Genomic DNA, 20,912 nt, shown 5'->3' with positions numbered 1-20,912 from the left:
CTTTGATTGACCACTGATGGTAATGGAACTCTTACATCGTCGGTCACAGACGGTTTGAATTAGCAAAGAAAATCGAAAGAAGAAGAAACTATATCTAAACCACTTTCTCAGCCGTGTCTCAGATCCTGATGCTTGTAGGGCGGAGGAATTATAAAACGACAGAACTGCGGGACATGCCGGTTTTTGAGCTTAGTTTGATTCATGAGCGTTATTCTCACCGTTTTAAAGACGCGCCGTTCTGCAGCCAGAAGTGCTACAATATGCACAGTCGCGACGTCTTGTACAGCTGTCTTTAGCTAAACTATTACGCCGAGCAGTTTCACAGAATTAATTCGGCGAAGAAGTACTTACTATACATAAATGTACATTGTCATTGCGATGCCTATGCTATTGTGCTAGCCTCCTGGCGCGAGTGCTTTTCCGCAGTACACTGTCATTTTTGGTCCAAAATATTTTCTCATCCCACTACTAGTCGTGTCACTGTTAGTTAATACCTTCTCAAGACGTCTCCACCATAGCACCGCGATCTCCGATTGCCTCATGACATAGCCGTACGTTGATAGAGCGGTGGGCAGATGGCTACGAACGAAAAGCTGCAACCAAAATATGTGGCCGTAGGTTTGTACTACGTTCTATACGCGCTGTATAGGGAAACTTCTGAATAACTTAAAGAAAAATATATGCTACTATATGCGTATTCTATTCAAAAATTGTAACCCATGGGCGCATTTAGTTCACTCCTCCACAGTGCAGAATTCAACGAAATCCCCGCGTTCGCACTATCCTGTTCCGTTTGTTGCATATTCAGTAGAAATGAACCCAAAATCATCGCGGTGTGCCATAACTGGCTGATGAGTATTATCCAATATGTGACAATGAGACGGGTGCGTCGGTTCGTGAAAAATTGACTCACAGGCTGCAGTTGTCATACCGCTTTTTCTGATGCAACCCAAGTTATGCCATTCAATGCAGCCACTGTCTACGCATATCCTGGACAATGCGATTGGGAACATGTATACGTATATAGTTTTAACGGTATTTCGTTTCTGGCAGACTGACTGCCGAAGCTGCAACATAAATAAACAAAAGGTAAGCCCCTCTCAGTTCAGCTGCTTCGTGCGAAAAAGCGCAATCGCTGGCTGCCGTCTCTATACCTCACATAGCCTTTCGCACGCAGCTGAGAACCTTTGGGAGCGCGTCACCGACACAATAGAGACCGCCCCGGGGCCACCCAATCAACTTTGCAGGACGAGCACGATCGAGAGAGAAAATAGGGGAGAGGGAGATTAGGAGAAGAGGAAAGGGAAGCCGCGGCGTTCAAGCGAACTCCGAGGGGGAGGATACACGGGGCTTCGCTTGCTTTCCTGGCTAGTCTTGCTCGTGCTTAGATCGTGGGCTTCCAGCAGCTTCGGGGCGGCCACCGTAGCGCGCACCTATAGCGGCGCTAGCAGCGGCTTGGAACGGCGCGCTCACCTGATTAAGGAAGGGGCCGCATTCATTATTCACGCGCGGCGCTTGCAAAAACGTTCCAACAATCTCATTGCGGCGGCGCCAAGCTTTCCGGCTCGCTTGCTCGCCTCCGGTGCACCCCACGTCCCAAGTTTGTTCTTTATTCGTCGCTGCTTTCACGGGCTCATTGTGCGCTTATAACGACCGTCTATATGAGGATGAGCGCGGGACACTGCTTAAACGTGCTTGTGTATGCCGACAAGTTATGCAAAAGAAAGGGTGTATGCTCGTTTTACTTCCTGTATGTACACGTGCGTTTGGCTCGCGAACGACGTTGTGCGGCAACACGTTGACGACTTATCTTTCGGAGAGATCGCGTCGCGTTTGCGTTTCGTTTGTGTCAAGCGCCGAAGGTTATGGGACAACGACTTAAAACGAAAAAATAGCGAGGCGACGTAATGTTCTGTCGGAGACAAAATAAAATGAAGTTAAAAGTGATTAGTTGGTACGATATAGTTTAGTCATCTGGCTCGCTCGCGCAAAGCGACCGTAGACCTCCAGGAAGTGAAGCGAGCTACAAGTTCTAAAGATAAGCCCGTGCTGAAGGAACACCCGCGGGAAGAAACTCGACAGGCATGTCGAGACAAGGCGATATTAAGATGAATGAACGTCGAGTGGAAGCGGAACGTTCGAGGAACGGAAAACAACACGGTCGATGGCTGACACTGCACATGTACAGAACTTCCATGGACTTTGTTACATGTTTATGTTTGAAGGTTTCCAAAGTTATATTATTTAACGATCTTGAAGCTTCGTGTTTTATTTATTTATTTATTTATTTATTTATTTATTTATTTATTTATTTATTTATTTATTTATTTATTTGAACGATGGAATGCCTCGTGCCCCATACTCGTCGTACCACATCTTAAGTTGGAAGTTCGTATGGTACATAAAATCTGTCGAAGCAGCTGCGCTAATGGTTCAGTGGTCGAACTCGCAAAACCTTTTTTCGTGTAAATGATCTCTGTCAGATATAGGCCGACCACCTTTGCTAATGATAGGCCAGACGTCGGGTTTGACTGAAATCTGCTATTGCGAACAATCTTATAGGGCAAGAATGTTTTCGTGAATGCGGACTCTGGGATCGTATTAAGCAAGGTTTTTTTTTTCTTTTTTTTTTCGTTCGATTCTATTCATTTCTCACCACCCATGCAGCGAGCAGCCAATACCGGTGATAACGAAAGCCTGCCGCTTGGGCAGTCAGTTACGAAGGATAAAAGGAGTGGAAAATGAAAAGAGTCGTTACGCAATGCGACCGCGCATGTGCATGATCTACATTGGAGCCAGCGCCGTTGTTTCCATCGAGAATATGTAGACGGCCATTGTCGTATTACACAAACCGCGAGATGGGAGAACGAGAAAACGCGATTTCTGTCTGATTTGCACTATGTTCATGCTCAAGATGGATCGCTGATGACGTTGAAGCAACACTTCCGATGACGCACTTCCCCGTTTCTATATCTACGCATCCATATATTTGTTTCTCCAGGCACCACGTTGCCGATCGCCCCGAAAAGGCCTAATACCTCTGTCACACGAACACGCAAAAACTCTTTTACGTAAGCGGTCTTTTACCAAGTTGAAAGGCTTTTTATTGAAGAGGCCTTGCGCAGCAGACACACGGCAAAGACGAACTCTTTTTAGGGTTTCCATCTGGAGACGCTACCGAAAGCGTGGCGCTAGCATCCGAAACAAAATCGGCCAGAACAAACTGATGTATCTCAAAGTATAAAGTGAAAACTTATTGTATTACACATTTTTGAAGTAGATTTAAGAACACCAGATTAAGAAACGTAAATGGAAAGAGTTATTGTAGCAGGTTACAGAGCATTTGGCCTGCTTACGAGGCCCCTTCGACAATGCTTACGAGGATACAGAAGATAGTGAACACTGCTGAGTTTACTACACCTTCCGCGAGACATCAAATTATTTTTTTACGATTAGCCTAGGGGACAGAAAAATACGCATTTGCTTAGTTTTCTCTAGTGTATTATAATTTCTGGCACCCACTGGTTTCGAGGCTACTCCTTTTCGGCCTTAAAAGAGATTGACGAACTACGCTTCCAGAAAAGACCGCTTCTGAAAAAGAGATCGCTCCCTGTCGTGTGTCTGCGAACGAAACTCTTTTTCCGGAGAAGTCTTTTTGCGCAAAAGACTTTCGAGTGCCCGTGTGACAGGGGCATAACAAGAAAACACAGAATTAAAATTGAAAGTTAAAAAACTATAGTCACACAGCAGAACGCAGCTGTAAAGAAGGAAAAATGGAGAAAGAGAAACTTAAGGAGGGCAGCTCGCTCACCTTCTCCCATCCCACGAAAGTGAGCGGCGGGGACCGGTATATATACGGCGGTGGTTAAAACAAAGAGCGCGGACAGATAAGCCAGCGTGCTCATTGCTGCGGCAGTAGGTAGCCAGTCGCAGCAACAAACAAGAAAAAAACGCTCACAAACAGAGAGAGAAACGAGCGGCGAAGTGGCTATGGCTGAGCGGCGATGGGGCGGCGGTGCGACTCGCGTGGCGCCAGCGCGCAACCACATGGCGGCGGCCTCCGGCGCCATGCGGCCCTGCGGCCCAGACCGTCGGCGGGGCCTGCCGGGCCGGACCCGGTGCCTTTGAAGTGGCTGATTCGCGGGACTGCCCCGCGATAAGCACCTCTAGCGCCTACCTGTGGCCCGTTTCACTAGTTCCGTGCACTGTATACGCACGGACAGGGCCCGGACACTGCGCCGCGGACAGCCAAATCGCAAGGGCGCGTGCAAGCTGTATCGCTCTCCGCCGCCTTTCTCAAGACACATATGAATTGCCTGCGCTGGCCCCGCTTCTCCCTCCTCCCTCTTCCTTGCCCCCTCCTAAATCTCTCTATTACTATCTCTCACTCTTTTTTTTTTCTTTATTTTTTTTTTCCTTTATTTCCTTCGTCTTCCGGAGTCGAAGTGTCTCGTAGATACTTTTTTCTCAGTTGCGCGATGTTTAGCTGGCGCGCAGTACGAAGACGTCACTGGAGTAATGCTATCGCGAAGAGGGTGACGTTGTCGACAGGAACTTATCACGTGAATATATAGGTTTGGACTTGGAAATGATTTAAATACATAATTACAAAGCCCAGGTTAAAATATTCACAGCAAGAAGGCGAGTCAGGCTGATATTCATAATCGAAAGGTCTTGAAGCGCAAGAGCGCACCTACAAAAAAGGTGAGGGAACAGAAAACCGACACTCGCACCTGAAGAAGTTGTGACGTTGTCCGGTCGGTGCACGGTTCCCTCGCCGTTTTGTGCGTGTGCTCTTGCGCTTCAAGATCTTTCTATGATAAAAGAGTAGTAACGTTTACATCTCACACTCGGTGATAGTTTTTAGCAATGAAGAATACTAGCAGAAACATTCGAACCAACTGGCTGACTAACGCTCTGCATGTTGTACAGGTCTAAAATTCTTTGCTTTTCTGGTAGTTCTTTGTTTCCGGTCTGTACGTTTTGGGTCACAAGTGCACCGCTGTTTTGCGTGTCTGGCGTGTGAAAATGTTTCGGCTGCCTCCCTTCCACAACGTCTTCAGTTATGCTTTTCGAACAAAAGCTATCAGAACCCTTCGGCATCCTGATAACGTTCTTACAGAATCATCCTGCGCTTGAATATCTTTAAGTGTACGAATCGTGGTACATACCCCAAGTAAAACTAGAGGCTGCACTTCTCGCTACAGTCCCTTTCATTTCCGTAGCGCTGTACCGAACCGACCGCAGCAGACGCGCCGCGAGAGCAGTCGTCGCCGGTCTTTTGCCGTTCTCCTCTGGCCCGGTCCCTTTTCTTTCTTTCTTTCATTTTTCTTTGTGTGTGTGTGTGTTTTCATCTCCTACACTGCCACCACCGCGTCGCTCACCGTCTCTCCCATGTCCCCGCCTTCTTCGAGCACAGGAATACGCGCTGAGTGCGAGCGTGCGCCTCGGTGCTCGCACCGTGCGTCTCACTATCGCGCGCGCACGTACACAGCTTCACTCCCAAGCTTCCCTTGCCTGGGCCCGCCTGTGATGCTGTTTACGTTCCCTACCTATATAGCCAGGCTGTATGTACCGAGGCGTACGCTATCGGCTACACGAGTCCTCTCTGGACGTGCGCGGTTTAGCGGCCTGCAGAAGTGCCGGGCGACTTTGCGGACGGGGAAATGAAGACGTAAATGAACAAACAAACCTCGCCGGCAGTGCCCTTCGGAACGGCGTTCCTTATTTTTCGAGTCTTACCGAAATCTCGTGGAACGTTGGTTTTGGTTTGTGCGTTTGTGCTCCTGTTTTGATAAATCTGCATTGCCGGCCCGCAGACTTGTTGTACCTATACCAGACGCCCGTGACTCAAGGAAGAAATAGGTTGCGCGACGGGCTGGAGGATATATGACTCTGGGGTAAAGCGATGCCAAATGACGACAACTGGGGCCACGATATCGAGTGTCTTGAAACGGGAATCGGACGTGGTCGCTGTAGCTGCGCAGTTTTATGTGTTTACCTGCTCGTTACCAGTTTTCGTGCTCGCTGTGCGTAGTTAAAGGGACACTAAAGGCAAAAACTAAGTCGGCGTGGATTGTTTAACTACCATTCCAGAAACCTCGCAACGCTTGTCTCGCCCCAAGAAAAGACTTAGTTTACGAAAAAAAATTGTATCTGAAGGGTCCGAATGCCTTTTTCGAAATTCAAATCTCCGGCCACCCAACTGAGGGAGGGGGGGGGGGGGGGGGGGGGAGTGGTGATGTTGCATACGCCATCACCACCCTTTGCTGCCGTCGATGAGTAAAACCCCGGCAGACGGGGACAGACGGGGCTACAGAGCCAAGATAGAGCGGTGGATTCGCCGCTGCAGCTGCTTTTTGGTCAGGTGGCGTAGACTGTTCAGGCATCCCGCGACATCACACGAAAGTTGAATTCTCTGCTCCTTGCAGTTTGTGCGAGTTTCGCGAGCCAGCAAATCCAGCGCAGCACTTCGCGATAACGAAACTATAGTGAAACGCGAAAGCTTGTACGGCGCGGAGTCGAGCGAGAACGAAACCTTTCGACCGTCCGCATCGTCAAGGGTAATTTCAATTAGTCCTTTTTTCTAAAAATGAAATAGAACTTGACAAGTAGCGTTTTATTTCGTCTTATAATATTATGCAATGATGGTTTTGCAACGAATGATTCAGTACTAGTGACAAAATTTAACTGAGGAGTGCTTTCGTCATCGGGCAAGTATTTGAATGTCCCTGGGGATTCTCTAACCGTGCCCTGCATTTACCTGAATTTCTCGATTATTAAGGCTCTGTTCGCAATGAAATTGACACCTTAGAGATTCTGTCGCACAAATGTTTCACTTTATTTGAGCTAATACTTGTCTTTAGTGTCCTTTTAAGCGCGTTCCGCTTTATACTGGAGCCCGGTACATGGATGGAGGTCATCCTTATCAGCGAGAAAGCACAGCTTTCAACAAAAAAGCCAAATATAACATAAAGTTTGAAGTCAGGAGGTGGCTATTTTCTAGCCAGAACTAAATAGAACTAAAAGTCAGAACTAAAGAACAGCTACGTGGCATTTGCGTATACTTAAACTCTGGCTAAAGTTAGCTGAGACGCCCTGTACAGTAGTGAGGCCAACGTTCCAGGAGAGAGGTCAGGTGCGCTCATTTATTCCGAGGGCGGTATGTCATCCAGACGGTTGAGATCTGAAGAATCTGCAAAACAAGGACCTTCCGCATGCGCGCCTGCAACACCTTATATTTCCCGAGGGATCAGTTATAGCCCGCAAAGAAACTTCACGTCTCCTCATCGAATTCTTAAGAGAGACTGGTTTGATGGACATATGGTGAAACCCTTCAGCGGTATTGTGCGAGACGCTCGGGCGGAGCAATTGCCGGCCTTGTTCGCCAGGCTAAACACGCCTGTTGCTACGATTCACCACCACCACCACCACCACCACCACCACCACCACCACCACCACCACCACCACCACATCATTGAGCGTTGAAGGATGGGCTAGTAATGTATTCGTTGCACAAATACGCTTTTCAAGGCGACCTAAAAGCTGCGAGAAACTTGTGATAGAACGTTATGCAACAGGAATAGTTTTATTTGATTAGGCCAGACTCTCATAGTTTCCTGCGTATACTTCTTCGTATCAGGAACTCCAGCCGCTTTAAGACTATCTCGCGCGTCGAAGACAACAAAGCGCGGCGAGACCCTGCACGGAGAGGCGGCGGGCAGCTATCGGCGACAACAAAGGGCTCGCCGCGCGTTGTGCTCCCGTGCACGGCCGGTAATGACGTCGTAAAGCGAAGCCGAACGACCACGCGGCGCCACCGGTTGCTGTGTGGGCGAGACGTGGCACGCGCGAACGGACGCACGTGGTACTCTGCACACGCCTCCTTGAACAAGCGTGCGCATCAACATCGACTCCTTAGTTCGCGTTGTGGCGTTAGTACTCCTGCAACCACCAAAGAGTTCCCGTTGCACCTGATTTGGGACTAACTTTAGTGCTGTGAAAAAATTCTGTTTTTATCCCGCACTCAAGCCTATGGTGATACGGGCTCAACATTAACAAATTCGTTCCATGCATATACAGCTCATGATTGTACTCTTTCTTGCACGTTTTGAGGTAAAAGTGATTGATAAGGGAACTCCGGTTAACTTAGATGCACTGGAAGCTTGGAGGTTCTTATTTAGGAAGACTGATGGTGTCTCTCCCCCCCCCCCCCCCCCCCCCCGTCATTCGAATGCTTGCTCGCTAAATTCAAGGGGTTGTCTCGTGGGTTCAAACCGGGGCTGTTTTAAACGCCAAAGGGGCTACGACAACTGAAAAGCTGTGGCTGACGGAGCGATTGAGCCCAATAGGAAGTTGCTAAGAGCTTTCGAGTGTTCCTTGACGAGAACTTGTACCTTCCTGAATGAATTAATTGACTTAGGATGTATATTTTTTTATATGGACTGCCAGCTTGTCCCCAAGTGAGCAGTGACAAAGCTTATAGGAGGACACAGTGTTCTGCATGCCTCTTCCCACTGCAGTCGGGACATTGTTTTCCTGGTGACTCTGCAGCGCGCGGACTCTGAAATTTGGAATATTGGTGCGAGGAAAGAGAGACGACGATTAACATTTTCATTAGACGAAAACCATTGGACCATGAAAATGAAGCTTGAGCGCAAAGGAAGGAAAGCGCATTCACGTAACGGGGTAGTAATTCGAAGTAAAAGTAGCATTCGATTTGTTGCGGGTGGTACGAAATATAGCATACGCCTGTTGCCCACAAATGCACGTGAGACGAGCACAATCATAATACCCGCATGAAGTGGTGGTCACCAACAAATGTGTGTCAGCCTCGCCTTTCCGAAGTAATAGTACATAGTTCGAAGTCGGAATGATGCAGCAATCATTTCCCGGTTTTGCTAATTGTTATGCTAACTGAAAGGGCTCCATTTTCACCCGCCTTATCACCAAATGTCGGCTGGTCACGAGCAGTGAATTAATCCAATGGCATAGACTCAACTGAAAGCAACAGGTGCGTTACGCCAGCCCTGAGTACAGCTTGCGAAATAACAAAAACTGTACGACGAAATTTGTGCCAAACAACGCTATAACGTAGTTTCGCGGCACGCGCTCCCTTTGGTTGCCACTTCTAAGAAGATGACCGACGCTCTTCCATCACAAAACGCGCGCGTTCTTATAAAGTATCGTTCCTTCCTTGGAAGTTTCCTCGGGAGAAGCACCCCGAGGAAACGTGTTTTAGGTAACTGTACTCGCGCGTTCGAATACCGATTCCAATATAAAACAAACAGATGCGCACCGATAAGTCTTAAACAGGAGAACAAATGGAGCCCCTCGCTGATGGGCGGAGAACGGAAGCACGGAAACGCGTAGTGAAGGAGGGGGCTGGAGAGGCGCGCGCGTTGCTGCTTCGGCGCTTGGTAAATATTGGCTTTCGCACGGCCTGACGTCACCAGTACCCACCCGCGCCCCCGTCCACGACACTCTCGCGTACGATTCGAACGAAAGAAAAATAAGATGCGCAATAACAAGAGTAAACGAAAAGTCTGACAGGTTCGGCTAAAGAGACGGAAAGCAACGGGCTGTTCAAAGCAGCGTACTCGTATATTTGAATAGAGAATCAAAGTGGACGCACGAAGGACGTTGCCTAATTATCGAACGCAGGCGCAATTGTAACAATTATCTTCGAGGAGCGGGCGAAGGAAAACAATCGCTGGAGCCCAGGGCGGGTGCGACTAAGTGATGCGGAACTCGAATAACTTTGTGACAAACGACGTGAAGCACCGGCGACGTACGGATGATGCATACATTAGGCGAGCGCTCTATCTACGTCGATCCTGTGCTGCATCAGTTAAACGAAATTGATGGCAACGGGCAACGTTCACCTTTCGAATTGTTTGAGGTCGCTTCGTTTGTTCAGCGTTGGCCCCGCACGATGTCCATGATAAACACTGTCAATGACAGATAAAATGTGATATATTGTGGTCGGCTCTCGTTGATGGCTCCAATGGTAGCCGTGGTCTCTTGCCCTTGGGGAAATTGGGGACGAAGAGACAACTTAATACAGAAAAAAGTAAGAAGAATGGGCGTTCAACTTTATCTTTTGCACGTGGACATAGATGAAAAATAAGGGCGAGAGAGAGAGAGGGAACAGAAAGAAAGCCAAGCTTCCGTTGCTTATGCATTCGGATTTATGGCTGCTGGCACGATCTCTTGGTCGTTCGCGTCATGCGTTTAGAGTAAATTTGCAACAATGGCGTGTCGTTCCTTCATCTTTGTACAGCTTCATCTTTCACAGAGCCCAAATTGGAAGTTGGCAGTACTAGCAGCCGCCCAGCGTACTGAACTCAAAATTCTTAACATACACATATCTGCCGTTTGTGTATTGTGTCCATGCGGAATTCACATTGATGTAGTACGGATAGAAATGTTGACTACATTTGACTAGCATCCGCATCATTCTCAAGGTCGTTCCGTAATCGAACGGGCTACGGCCGAGTGTGATTCGTAGGATGTCCAAAGCAGCTAAACACGAGCAAGGAATAATAAAAAGAATAGAGTATATAGAAAAACATTGTTCCACAGCCACCCCAGTCCCATCTCCAGCTGGTGTAGCAGCTCATGCTCCTGCATTACCAACAACCGAAGCGAACAACCGACGCGAACAACCGGCGCCCGCGCATTCATCGTGCCTAACGTGGCGTTGATGTCCAAGCAGATCCTTAGATGAAGAAAGCATTTTTGCTTTTCTTTATAGTTGCACGGGCGCGTGGTCAGAAAGCTGTGAAAGCGACGAGAGTGCTGTCCTGCAAGCGGAGGATTGGGTTACATAGCCGAAGAATAAGTAAAGTAAAAAAAAAAGACAACGAAATGAAAGAAATGATCCCCAGGAGAGGTAAACAACGGATCCTCGGTTCCAAATGTGCGACGGCGAGTGGATGTGTACATAAGCAGTCATCCGACGTGGCGGAGGCCGCTTTGACGGAGAGAGTGCGTGACAGGGAGGGTTCGGGTTCATCACTTTACGCTATCTTAAGGCGGCACAATGCACCCCCGCCGGGTCTCACCATTGTGGCAGCGTCGTGCCGGCGAGTGCGAGACACGCGGGTGAGCTTAGACGCCATTCTTCGTTCACCTCGCCCTCGAAGGCGAGGATCTATCTGCTCCGAGCCCGACAGACGGCAGCGCCTCGCGCAGCTGACTGCACCGGTCCTCACCGAAACCGTGCAGTGGTGCCGAAGCTGTATGCTGGTCGCGCCAGCCAATCCGAGGAGTCGACGCACACCTGCGCACTGCACTCTTCCGCTGCATGCAATGACGCGGTGCGCCGAGGCGTCGTCTGGCTGCCCGGAGCGTTGGCAGGGAATGTAGCGCGCAGTAGGCGAGTGTGCGTGTTTCAAGCAGTTCGCAAACGTGCTCTATTCAAGCGCTCTGGACGTTTGGCACTCGTTTACTCTGCGGACCGGTGAGCAGTCCGGTAGCCGCCACAACGGTGCACGGCGGCTTCATTGCTGAAAGGGTATACAGAAGTACAACGGAGGAGGAGAAGGAGAAGGTATTCCCGATCTCTCCCGAAAGTCGAGCTCCGGTAATGCGACGTTTAGGAAAAGGAGAGGACTCGCGTCGGGACGATGTTCTGCATCCGAGAGGCAGCTATAAGCCCCATTCGAAGCGAAGCAGTCGGAAAGGGGGACATGGATGGGAAACAGCGGAGCCGAGGGAGTTAAGGGAACGGCGGCAAGGAGGGACGAAGAGAGGTGGGGGCAACCGAAGCAGAAGCAAGCGGCAGCGGCAGAAGCAGCCGCTCTGGATCGCTTACAGTTCTCGCGCCCTCGTCGTCTCTTCTTTTGCACACACATCGAAGCAGAGCAGAGCTACTGCCGCCAGCGCGTTTTCTCCCCACCGCTCTCTTTTTAAACTGAGCGCGCCCCATTCAGCCGCTGTCCATGCAGAAAAGCTCTCTTTGCGAAGAGCAGAGAGAGCACATAGCCGAGTTCGGGGACGCTTTCCCGAAGCGATGGCGCTTGTAGTTTCGTTCTTTTAATTTCTTTTCTTTCGAGTCCCGCCTCGAACCCGCCTCTACCCGGCGCGGCGCCGCCCGACGCCAGCACTTCGCGTGCAGTTTTTTTCTTCTTCGTTTTATTACTCCGCAGTGTACGCACTTTTCTTGCGCTGGCCGTGGATTCCGGTGGCGTTTATTCTGTCCCCCCCCCCCCCTCCTTCACTTTGCTTTACGTTCTCATTCTTTTTCGTTTGGAAGATGGCGCCGTAGGGAGTGAGGAGTCAGCAGGGATACATAGCTCTCCCTCCCTGGGATCTTCGCGTTCCCTTCTCGGGATTGTTTCGAGCCTTTACGGCTGCTGGCAGTCAGAGCGGTCGGCACTCGTGCGTGCATGCGCGTGTGCGAGCGAGCACGTGACAGGACCTACGCTGCCGCTGGCTGGCCTCGCTGTCAGCGAGCTTGCCACTCCGACTGGACGCACAGCTTGAGAGAATTAAAAAAAAGGAAAGAAAGAAAGAATGCACTAGAGAAGACCTGTAAGCCGTACGTCAGACTCGTTCCCCACTGCGGATGAGAGTGAGGACACCATCGCGGGGAGAATACGAACGGCGGGCGCAGAAGCGCGTGCAGTGCGAGCCCGTCGTGCAAAGGAAGCCGCCGTGGCTGCGCTCGTGAGAATGTCATCAGGTGAATAAACAGGGCGCTGTTTGGTCGGAGATCGCGTTACCGGGTGCCCGGACCCCGAAGAGCGCCAACAGCGCGGCGAGTTTCCCGCCTTTGTGTTGCTCCCCCCCCCCCCCACACCCCATCCCGTCTCCATCTCCTCTTCCTCCTATCAGTTATCCGTGGCTCGTTTTGGCACGTTTTAACTGACGCAAGGTTCGGGTGACGCTGCATTAGAGCTGCCTATAGCGCTACTTTCCACAGCGGTGGAGTGAGCGGAAGGAAACGGCGTGTACGAAGGGCGGGGGAGGAGGAGGAGGGGGGGGGGGGGGGAGGGGCGAGCGCACAGCTATACAAATGGCTTTCCCAAATGTGCGTTGAGTGAACTTTCGTGAAAACTTGACGAACAGATCGAGCTTTGCATGCGTCACAACTTTCTAGTACCCAGCGGCCGAATACTGTGCTAATGAAGCGTCATACTTGCGTTCCGCTACGAGTGTGAATTCAAGGTATAGTGCAATGGTCACAGTCCTCAATATTTCAATTACCAGCATGCAGTTGCTTTCTTCTTCTTCTTCGCTTGATTTTTTTCATCTTTTTGACGTACTTGCCAAGTATGTCGACGGGAAGAGTCGACTGACATTTGTCGATTAGAGCTATGCAGCGTCAATGGCGGAAACTCATGTGTCGCTCTGACTTTGGAGTGTCGTCTGATCATGGTGTATATAGACACGCGAGGATTAGTGAGGTTACTTAGCGGCTACAAACACATCGTGTACAGAGGTACACAGTCGTCAGAAGTAAAGACAAGCGTTTCATTTTTTATCTCTTTTGTTGTTGCTGTTTTATAGCATATGTCACGTTCTTCCGCCGACTTCCGCAGTGTGTGACGCACCATAGCGCGTCGATGCGAGAACCGGTTAACAATGTCGTCGCTGCACACAGGGCACCGTATCGCTAAAAGTGAAATAAAAGACACTGCCTCGCCAGGCCGAATTATTTATCGATTGCTTTTATTTTTATTTTATATTTTAACTACGTTTTGTGACATCCCGCATAAGGCATTAGCAGGATGGGTCACTCGGCACGGCGTTCAAGAAATGTGTAGAATGGGGGAAGAAAGATGCTTTCACAAGATACAGCCCTGATCGAGGCACGACAGGACTACACTGATCTGCTTCTTAACCACCGCTTTCAATGTGTATACGTGCTACATAAAAGTTTTTTTTCCAAGCATCAGAGAAGCCCGCGAATACACGCAATGTTGCCGCGCGACTGGCCGCTCGAGGCACTTTGCGTGTATTCACGGGCTTCTTTCACGCTCGGAAAAACACTTTTATGTAGCACGTATTGAGTAAAAGAAAGCTGTATCGGGATTTTTTTTTCATGTGGCTCTACAATTTTCTCACTGACGCTTTTCGTAAGATTATAATATTTGAGAAGTTCATTGATTATTTATCAAATAAGACTAATTATGTAATTAGGCGGAATGCAATAAATGATGTTTCCAAGCGACGGCAAACAACACTACCTGGGCTCTGTGCAGCTACAAGGCATTTGCATATTTTTAAGGCTTGACTTAAGTTACGTGGGACACCCTATATATTGTATAGCTCAGGCGGGCATTATCTATAGCTGCACCATTCCACGCACATCGCTACCTAATTGCTAGACGAAGGCGAGTGAGGAAGCTAGAACGCACGACTGGGCAGCCCGCGAACCTGAGCACGCACGGTGCGCGCGTCTTCGAAAAAGCCGGACGCACGCTATGCGGCCATAAATACAATTTAAGCCCTGAAACAGCGGGCGACGGAGGCCCGCGGTGCACGGCGGAGAAGTCTAACGCCGCAGACGGCGTCGTGCTCACTTGGCCGTGGCGCGCGTGCGAGGTTCGTGAGAGCGGTTCGCCGACGACGACGCCAGCCAGTCTATGTACACACACGTGCGCGTGCACGCACGGGCACGATGCAGCACGTACGCAGTCGAATGGGAGGCAGCATGAAGAGGGCTCCCGGCGCGGAGACGCATGCGAATCGCGGCCGCTCACCGTCGGGCAAGCTCGCCTCGGGGCGCGTGACTCGGTCACGCCCAAGCGCACCGAGCGCCGCTGAGACCCGATCCCAGCGGGGCCGCCGGACGTCGGCTGGCTGCAGTACAGGCGACGTGAGCTCGGTGCTGCCGCGATGGCGCCGCCGCCGCCGCCGCGGTGGTCGTGGTCAGCGGCGCGAGACCGCAGCGGCGCTGCATGGCACGTGCCCGCGAAATGGCTCGCTGAGCAGCGGCGGCAGTGCGCTATGTGCGCGCCTTCTGCGGAACTTTGTGCCCGCTTTCGGGGCTGCCTTGCTCGCGCTTTTTCGTTTATCGTTTCTCTCCTTCCTTCTCCTTCAATTTTTCCCGGGGCCGATCGAAGCGGAACCCTCCTCCGAAGAAAGGCGCGTGATTGGTTTTCGCGTGCGAGCGGCGGTGCGGTGGAGACGCGTTCAATCGTGTAGCACGTGCCCCACTGCGACGGCCGCGCGTCTACGGCGTCCTTTAATTGACTCGCCGGTATTCGTGACCGTGCGAGTGATATATAGAATAACCATTAGGCGGTAGGCACCACCGCTTTCGGTGATGTGGGAATCGAAAATGGCGTGGGTAAAATGCGCGCCTCTGGAGACATATACGATTCACGTATACTTTGAGCCGTATACTGGCCATCAAACGCCACATTGGCAGTTCCAAAAGCCCGTATGTATTTTGAGTAGTGCATTGCATATCGGGATCCAGTGGAGAACATGTACAGTCAACAGCAAAAGATTGCGGGATGCGCGAGCGCGTGGCAAAGCGACCCTCCTCCCCTTCTAGCGGTGAACCCCTGATGTCGAGACCGACGCCTGCACGCATGCGCGTCCCTCCGAGACTGCAAGCGTGCATGTTTACGCGGTTCCTCTTTGCGCGCCCGGCGATATCCGAATGTAGCCGCGAGGTAGCCCTCTTGCGATATGCGCCGTGGCGGCTTCGACGGGCGTGTAACTTCGTTCATACAACGGAAATCAATTGTCCATTTTCGTCTTGCCGGTCTCCTTCTATAGAGCGCGTTTTCTGCCACGCTCTTCTGCGGTCGAACGCACCGTTCGTAAAAAGAAAGAAACAACGAAGATTGGCCATGAGAAGGTGCAGCCCAGAAAAAAAAAATGACTTGTTGCGTTCGCCACCGGGCCGGCCCTATGCGTCAGCGCTCGTGACTCGACAAAAAGCTGCCACAGTGGCGCCCTCAAGTTCACGCTTCTAAACACGTTTCACAGTTTCGCCCGTCGAAGCCGCCACAGCGCATATCGCAAGAGGGCTACCTCGCGGCTACATTCGGATATCGCCGGTCGCGCAAGGAGGAAGCGCGGAAACATGCACGCTTGCAGTCTCGGAGGGACGTGCATGCGTGCAGGCGTCGGTCTCGACACCAGGGGTCACCGCTAGAAGGGGACGAGGGTCGCTTTGCCACGCACTCACGCAACCCGCAATCTTTTGCTGTTGACTGTACGTATCACAGGGGCCTCTGCCTCTCCCTGTCGAAAGACGAACAAGGTTTGCTGGCTAGGACTCGTTCACTTGTTTCTACGACAGACTGTATCGCGGTCCAATTATTTACGTGACCAAAACGACTAGTTTCTTCGCACCGTCACAGAAGTGAAGCTACGGCGACTTCCAGAATTCATCGTGACGTCATGTGAAAACATGTGCGGGGCAGTAACTGGGTATCTGCGAGAAGTGGTGCTCTCGTACGGGTTGTTAAACGTGCGGTTTTCACACAACAGTGCTTGCGCAGCCTTAGCAAGAAGAAACTATATATCAGCATCTTTCTGAAAACGTGCTTCGAGTACCTTTGTTCCGTTTACCACATAGTGGGGGCCCAGTACAGGATGTACTTAAATATAGAATAAAGAAAATGTTCAGTATCACCTTCAGTTAAAACCTTCGTCCTTCAATTACACACCAACACACTTCCCGTTGAGACCTGGCTTGGCGATAAATGCATCTTCGTACCCTGGACAACGAACTGTTATTTATGCAAGAAACCCGAAACTGGAGCATGTATTCCTAGACTGATAGGGCTTGATTTTTCTTTGGGATATACTCCAGCGCACAATAAAGAAGCGGTTACCCCCTGACCCATGTGGCGTACGATTCTTGCCAGTAAATACATCAGGCGTTTTACCGTACGATCTAATTATGGTCCTGAGCCTCCACGCTTTGTGGAAAACGAGAACAGATTTTGTGCATGCAGACCAAGTTGTTCATCCAGTTCGCGAACGCTTCATTGAAAGTTTGGTATGTCTGAGAGAGGTGTATCGTGCGCTCTCTGATCCACCAGAGTGGATATCTGTACTTGGTGATTCCGCACTAGCCAAAGTGTGAGCGACACGTCTTATGCCTTGCAACCCATGGCTTTAAATGTCAGACTTCGCAAACACACACGCACACACACACACGATGAAGGCGAATGAGCCAGTATATAGTGAGAGAGGGAAAAAAGAAGGTTTATTAAGAATACATCAAATGGAACACCTGTGGAGCTTCTGGTGCGGTGCATTAAGTTGATTGTTCGGTTCCTCGACAAATGTGGCAACAAGATGTTAAATCATGTTAAAGTCATGTTAAATCTCAGCGCAAACAGGACGACACAAGAAGGAGACAAGACAAGACGCTTCTCCAGATTAACTTATCGGTCACTTGAGAGAGCGCCTCGTCCTGCCTCTTTCTTGTGTCGTGTCCAGTTTGCTCGAACGTTTATCGTGAATGCACCCCAACTAGCCCGCTTATGCATTCTGCCGCAGCTGTCGCAACAAGCACATGGAACGTCCTGTAGTTCTTTTCATCTTCACCTGCTGCGATTTCAACTCGTCCAACAAAGTCTGCTTAATGACAAGCCAAATGTATACAGTCGTCGAGATGCCGACGCCTTTAGTTGGCTCGATGCGGCGTATACTAACGCCAACTATAAGTGCTCGACTCCCATATAGCTTCCTTGGTGTTAACCCTCGTCCCACGCATCTCTCGACGCAGCGAACGCGGAGCCCGTTCCGGTCGGCGGCGGAGTCCCCGGCTCCCGGTCCGGCGGCCAGGCAGGCGCAGCAGCGGCGCCGCCCGCCCAGCCGCGGGGCCATCCGCAGAGCAAGCAGCAGCCGCAGCACGCGGAGGGCCAACAGGCGTCGCAGCAGCACAAGCCGACTCGGGTGCGGACGGTGCTGAACGAGAAGCAGCTGCACACGCTGCGCACTTGCTACGCGGCCAACCCGAGGCCGGACGCGCTCATGAAGGAGCAGCTGGTCGAGATGACGGGCCTGTCGCCGCGCGTCATCAGGGTCTGGTTCCAGAACAAGCGCTGCAAGGACAAGAAGAAGAGCCTCCTCATGAAGCAGATGCAGCAGCACGAAAAGGTACGTGCCTTCCAGAGTGCACTGCTTCCTTCTCCTCGTCGTCACGTGACGCCTGTCTGAACCGCTGGTCAGCGTGCGCCAGGGGCCGCGTCAGCATGCGCTCTGGCAAACAGCGGCGTCGGGCTTGCGCCGCGGTGCTATGTTCGATGGACCACGTTCCACAACTTTCGTGTGACGTGTAACAGAGAGCGCAGTTCACCACGGCAGCGACCGGGCACTTTCTGACGCTACGACGCTTCTGTTACCCCTCCTGCAAAAAGAGAGAGACCGAAGAAAGGGGAAAGGCAGGGAGGTTAACCAGATGGGTAGTTCCGGTTTGCTACTCTACGCTGGGGAGAGAGGGGAGGGGGAGGTAAAGGGATAGCAAAGTAGAGATAAAGAAAGAAAGGAGCATAGACATACAATCATAGTCAAATACTGTCACCGTATACCGCCACCACACAGCACAGTAGCACTTGGAGCACTATAAACATCTGTTCAGGCTACAGCCGCTTGTCCAATTCTGTTGCCCTTAAAAAGCGCAACAGTGCCTTCGTCGCTCTCCGCTGCGATGGTTTGTGATTTTGGCATTCTAAAATAAATTCCTCTGTTAGAGGTCTTTGGTCGAATCGGGCTTTCGCAATTTCGAGCGATCGTCTCTGTAAGCACCTCCTGCAAGCATATTCATAAACTATAGAGTCTAGAAAACGGGCCCTGTTCTGCAGAATGAAACAGAGAAGGCCCGCCATGGCGCGGTACGCTGATTCATGCAATGCACGAGCTTGCATCCTGTGTTCGTCCACAGTGTGAAGTGATTTCAAGTTGATGAGCCTATGCTGGAACTAATCGGGTGATAGAGCGATAGATACTGCAGATTACTTGCACTAGTCTGGAAGAAAACCTAGCATTAGCCCAGCTTGTCCTTTAGTCTCTCCTCCAGCCTTAAACCGGTTTCAGGGAAAAACAAGTCACCGTTGCAACTGACACGTTAGTTTAACCGTCAAAGAACGGCTAGTTACCTCTATATGGCATGTGGCCGCGCCTGGACGCGCCACCGACGCATTCTATAGCTCGTGTAGGTGGAAAAATAGCATTGCACGAAGTCAGGGAAGTGCACCAAGGCTGTAGCTGTAAAGTGTCTGAAACGTGTTTTGCACGGTGGCACATGTTTTGCATTCGTCAGCGTAGCTACATGTATGGATCCGCTGTCTAGTGACTTGCGCAATAATCCCAATAACCTTGCAAATAAATTTCATGCTTACAACTGCATTGTTATTGCTTTTGTTTCCCAACCTAGGCGTGCGCTAGAGCTATTAACGAATAGTGAAAGTGACCTAGTAAAGTCAGTGACATATTGGTAAACAGTAATCATAGTGGCGATTTATCGCACAGCCTTGATCTCCGCCGCTGTTGCGAGCTTGACTAGTTAAAACGCATAATTTCATCTCGATTCCTTCATTTCACAATCTGACACAATCGCCGCAGAAACGCGAGACGCATCGGCATCACTGTATGACGTGGCAGCGCGTGAAGCCGTTAATTCTTGCCGCCGCGCTTCGTACTCGGTCAACTCCCGCCCGGCTGCTGTCAAGATCCGCGCGACCGCGGTGCGGACGATCACCAACACTGCGACAGCTGGCCTGCGAGATAACGACGCCGCAGGAGCGAAGCCCGTTAAAATTGGACGCGTACGACGACGTTACGCCCGAACGCGCGCCCCTCGTGTGTGCGATCCGCCGTGGCGTGCACCGTTCGAAGGCAACGCGCGCGGTATGCTTTACGAAAGCAACGAAAGCGCGTCGCCGCCTGCGCTTTTGTGCACGCTCTGGCGCGCGAGTCTAACAAGGATTGGGCGCCTCTAGCTGAACGCTATCGCTGCTCGACATCACGATACGCTCGGTGGCACAACAGCATAACGGTGTCGTCCACGGCCACCGATGCGGAGCGAGGCGTGTGTTGTACGTCTTTATTGCGCGCAATCGGTGCCCGGCCGTATACAGAGAGAAAATTAGAAAGCTTTAGCTGAGCGTCACTTGCGGTCCGCTTCTGCTCGCATTTCACGTGTGGTGCAGTGCAAATAACTGCGTTGATTTCGCATTTTTGATAAGCTCATCTCCCAGAGACGCGATCGACACGCATGCAGTCAGCTTGCTTACACACACGCACACACACACACGCACACGCACGCACGCACGCATAGAGAGAGAGAGAGAGAATGATGGCGCTATTTCCTGCAGCCCTTTAGGGAGCACGTCTCAACGCAAAAACTACGAAGAATCCAAGTGGACGAACCGCTCAATCGGCTCTGTATATAGCGAAGCGAGGGTGGCATTTTACCTGTTTTACATTTAGCTCCAAGCATGAGCGTTGTGCGCATGCGCACTAGCGTTCTCGCTGAGCGGCCGTGCGCAAATTGTTTGGGCACACCGCCGGTCTGAGCTGAGTGGACCGTAAATTCTCGGCTAAAGCTCTCTGTTAAAAAGAAATTGCAGTGCAGTAAACTGTTAACTGTCACAACATAACATTTCGTCGGCACATTCCGAGACAGTATATTCATTGAAACTGGTGCTATATAGGCACACAGTTTCTAGCAGAAGGTTACGAGTCTAGCGGCTGACTTCTGTATTCGATAGCAGAATGCCTCCTGAAGACATGCCTTAAAGCATAATCAGTAACATTTTGCTAATGATCCATCAAGTTGGCGGTCATCGCACAAATTTTGGGGTTCGCCCCGGCTACGAAGCTTGGTCGGCAATAATTAAAATTTTGGCTTGAAAAATGCCATCTCATCAAATAAAACACTTATTCAATCAATCAACCATTCACTCATTCAATAAAATATGCAGTCAATT

At 50.7% G+C, this 20,912-nt stretch overlaps 1 protein-coding gene across 2 annotated transcripts in view; it reads left to right on the top strand.

Moving 5' to 3' along the window:
* The window catches only part of tup (LIM1_Isl and LIM2_Isl domain-containing protein tup), a 155,503-nt gene that overhangs the window by 73,073 nt on the left and 61,518 nt on the right, over positions 1-20,912 (top strand). For both annotated transcript variants that reach the window (XM_050188788.3, XM_050188787.3), the window contains exon 4: positions 17,708-18,081. In XM_050188788.3, coding sequence (XP_050044745.1) covers positions 17,708-18,081 — 374 coding nt within the window. The remainder of the gene's footprint in view (positions 1-17,707; positions 18,082-20,912) is intronic.

Source organism: Dermacentor andersoni, chromosome 2 (genome assembly GCF_023375885.2).
Source record: "Dermacentor andersoni chromosome 2, qqDerAnde1_hic_scaffold, whole genome shotgun sequence".
NCBI classification, from domain to species: Eukaryota; Metazoa; Arthropoda; class Arachnida; order Ixodida; family Ixodidae; genus Dermacentor; species Dermacentor andersoni.
The sequence above is the reverse complement of the archived record's forward strand: the minus strand, read 5'-3'. Positions and strand labels throughout refer to the sequence as shown.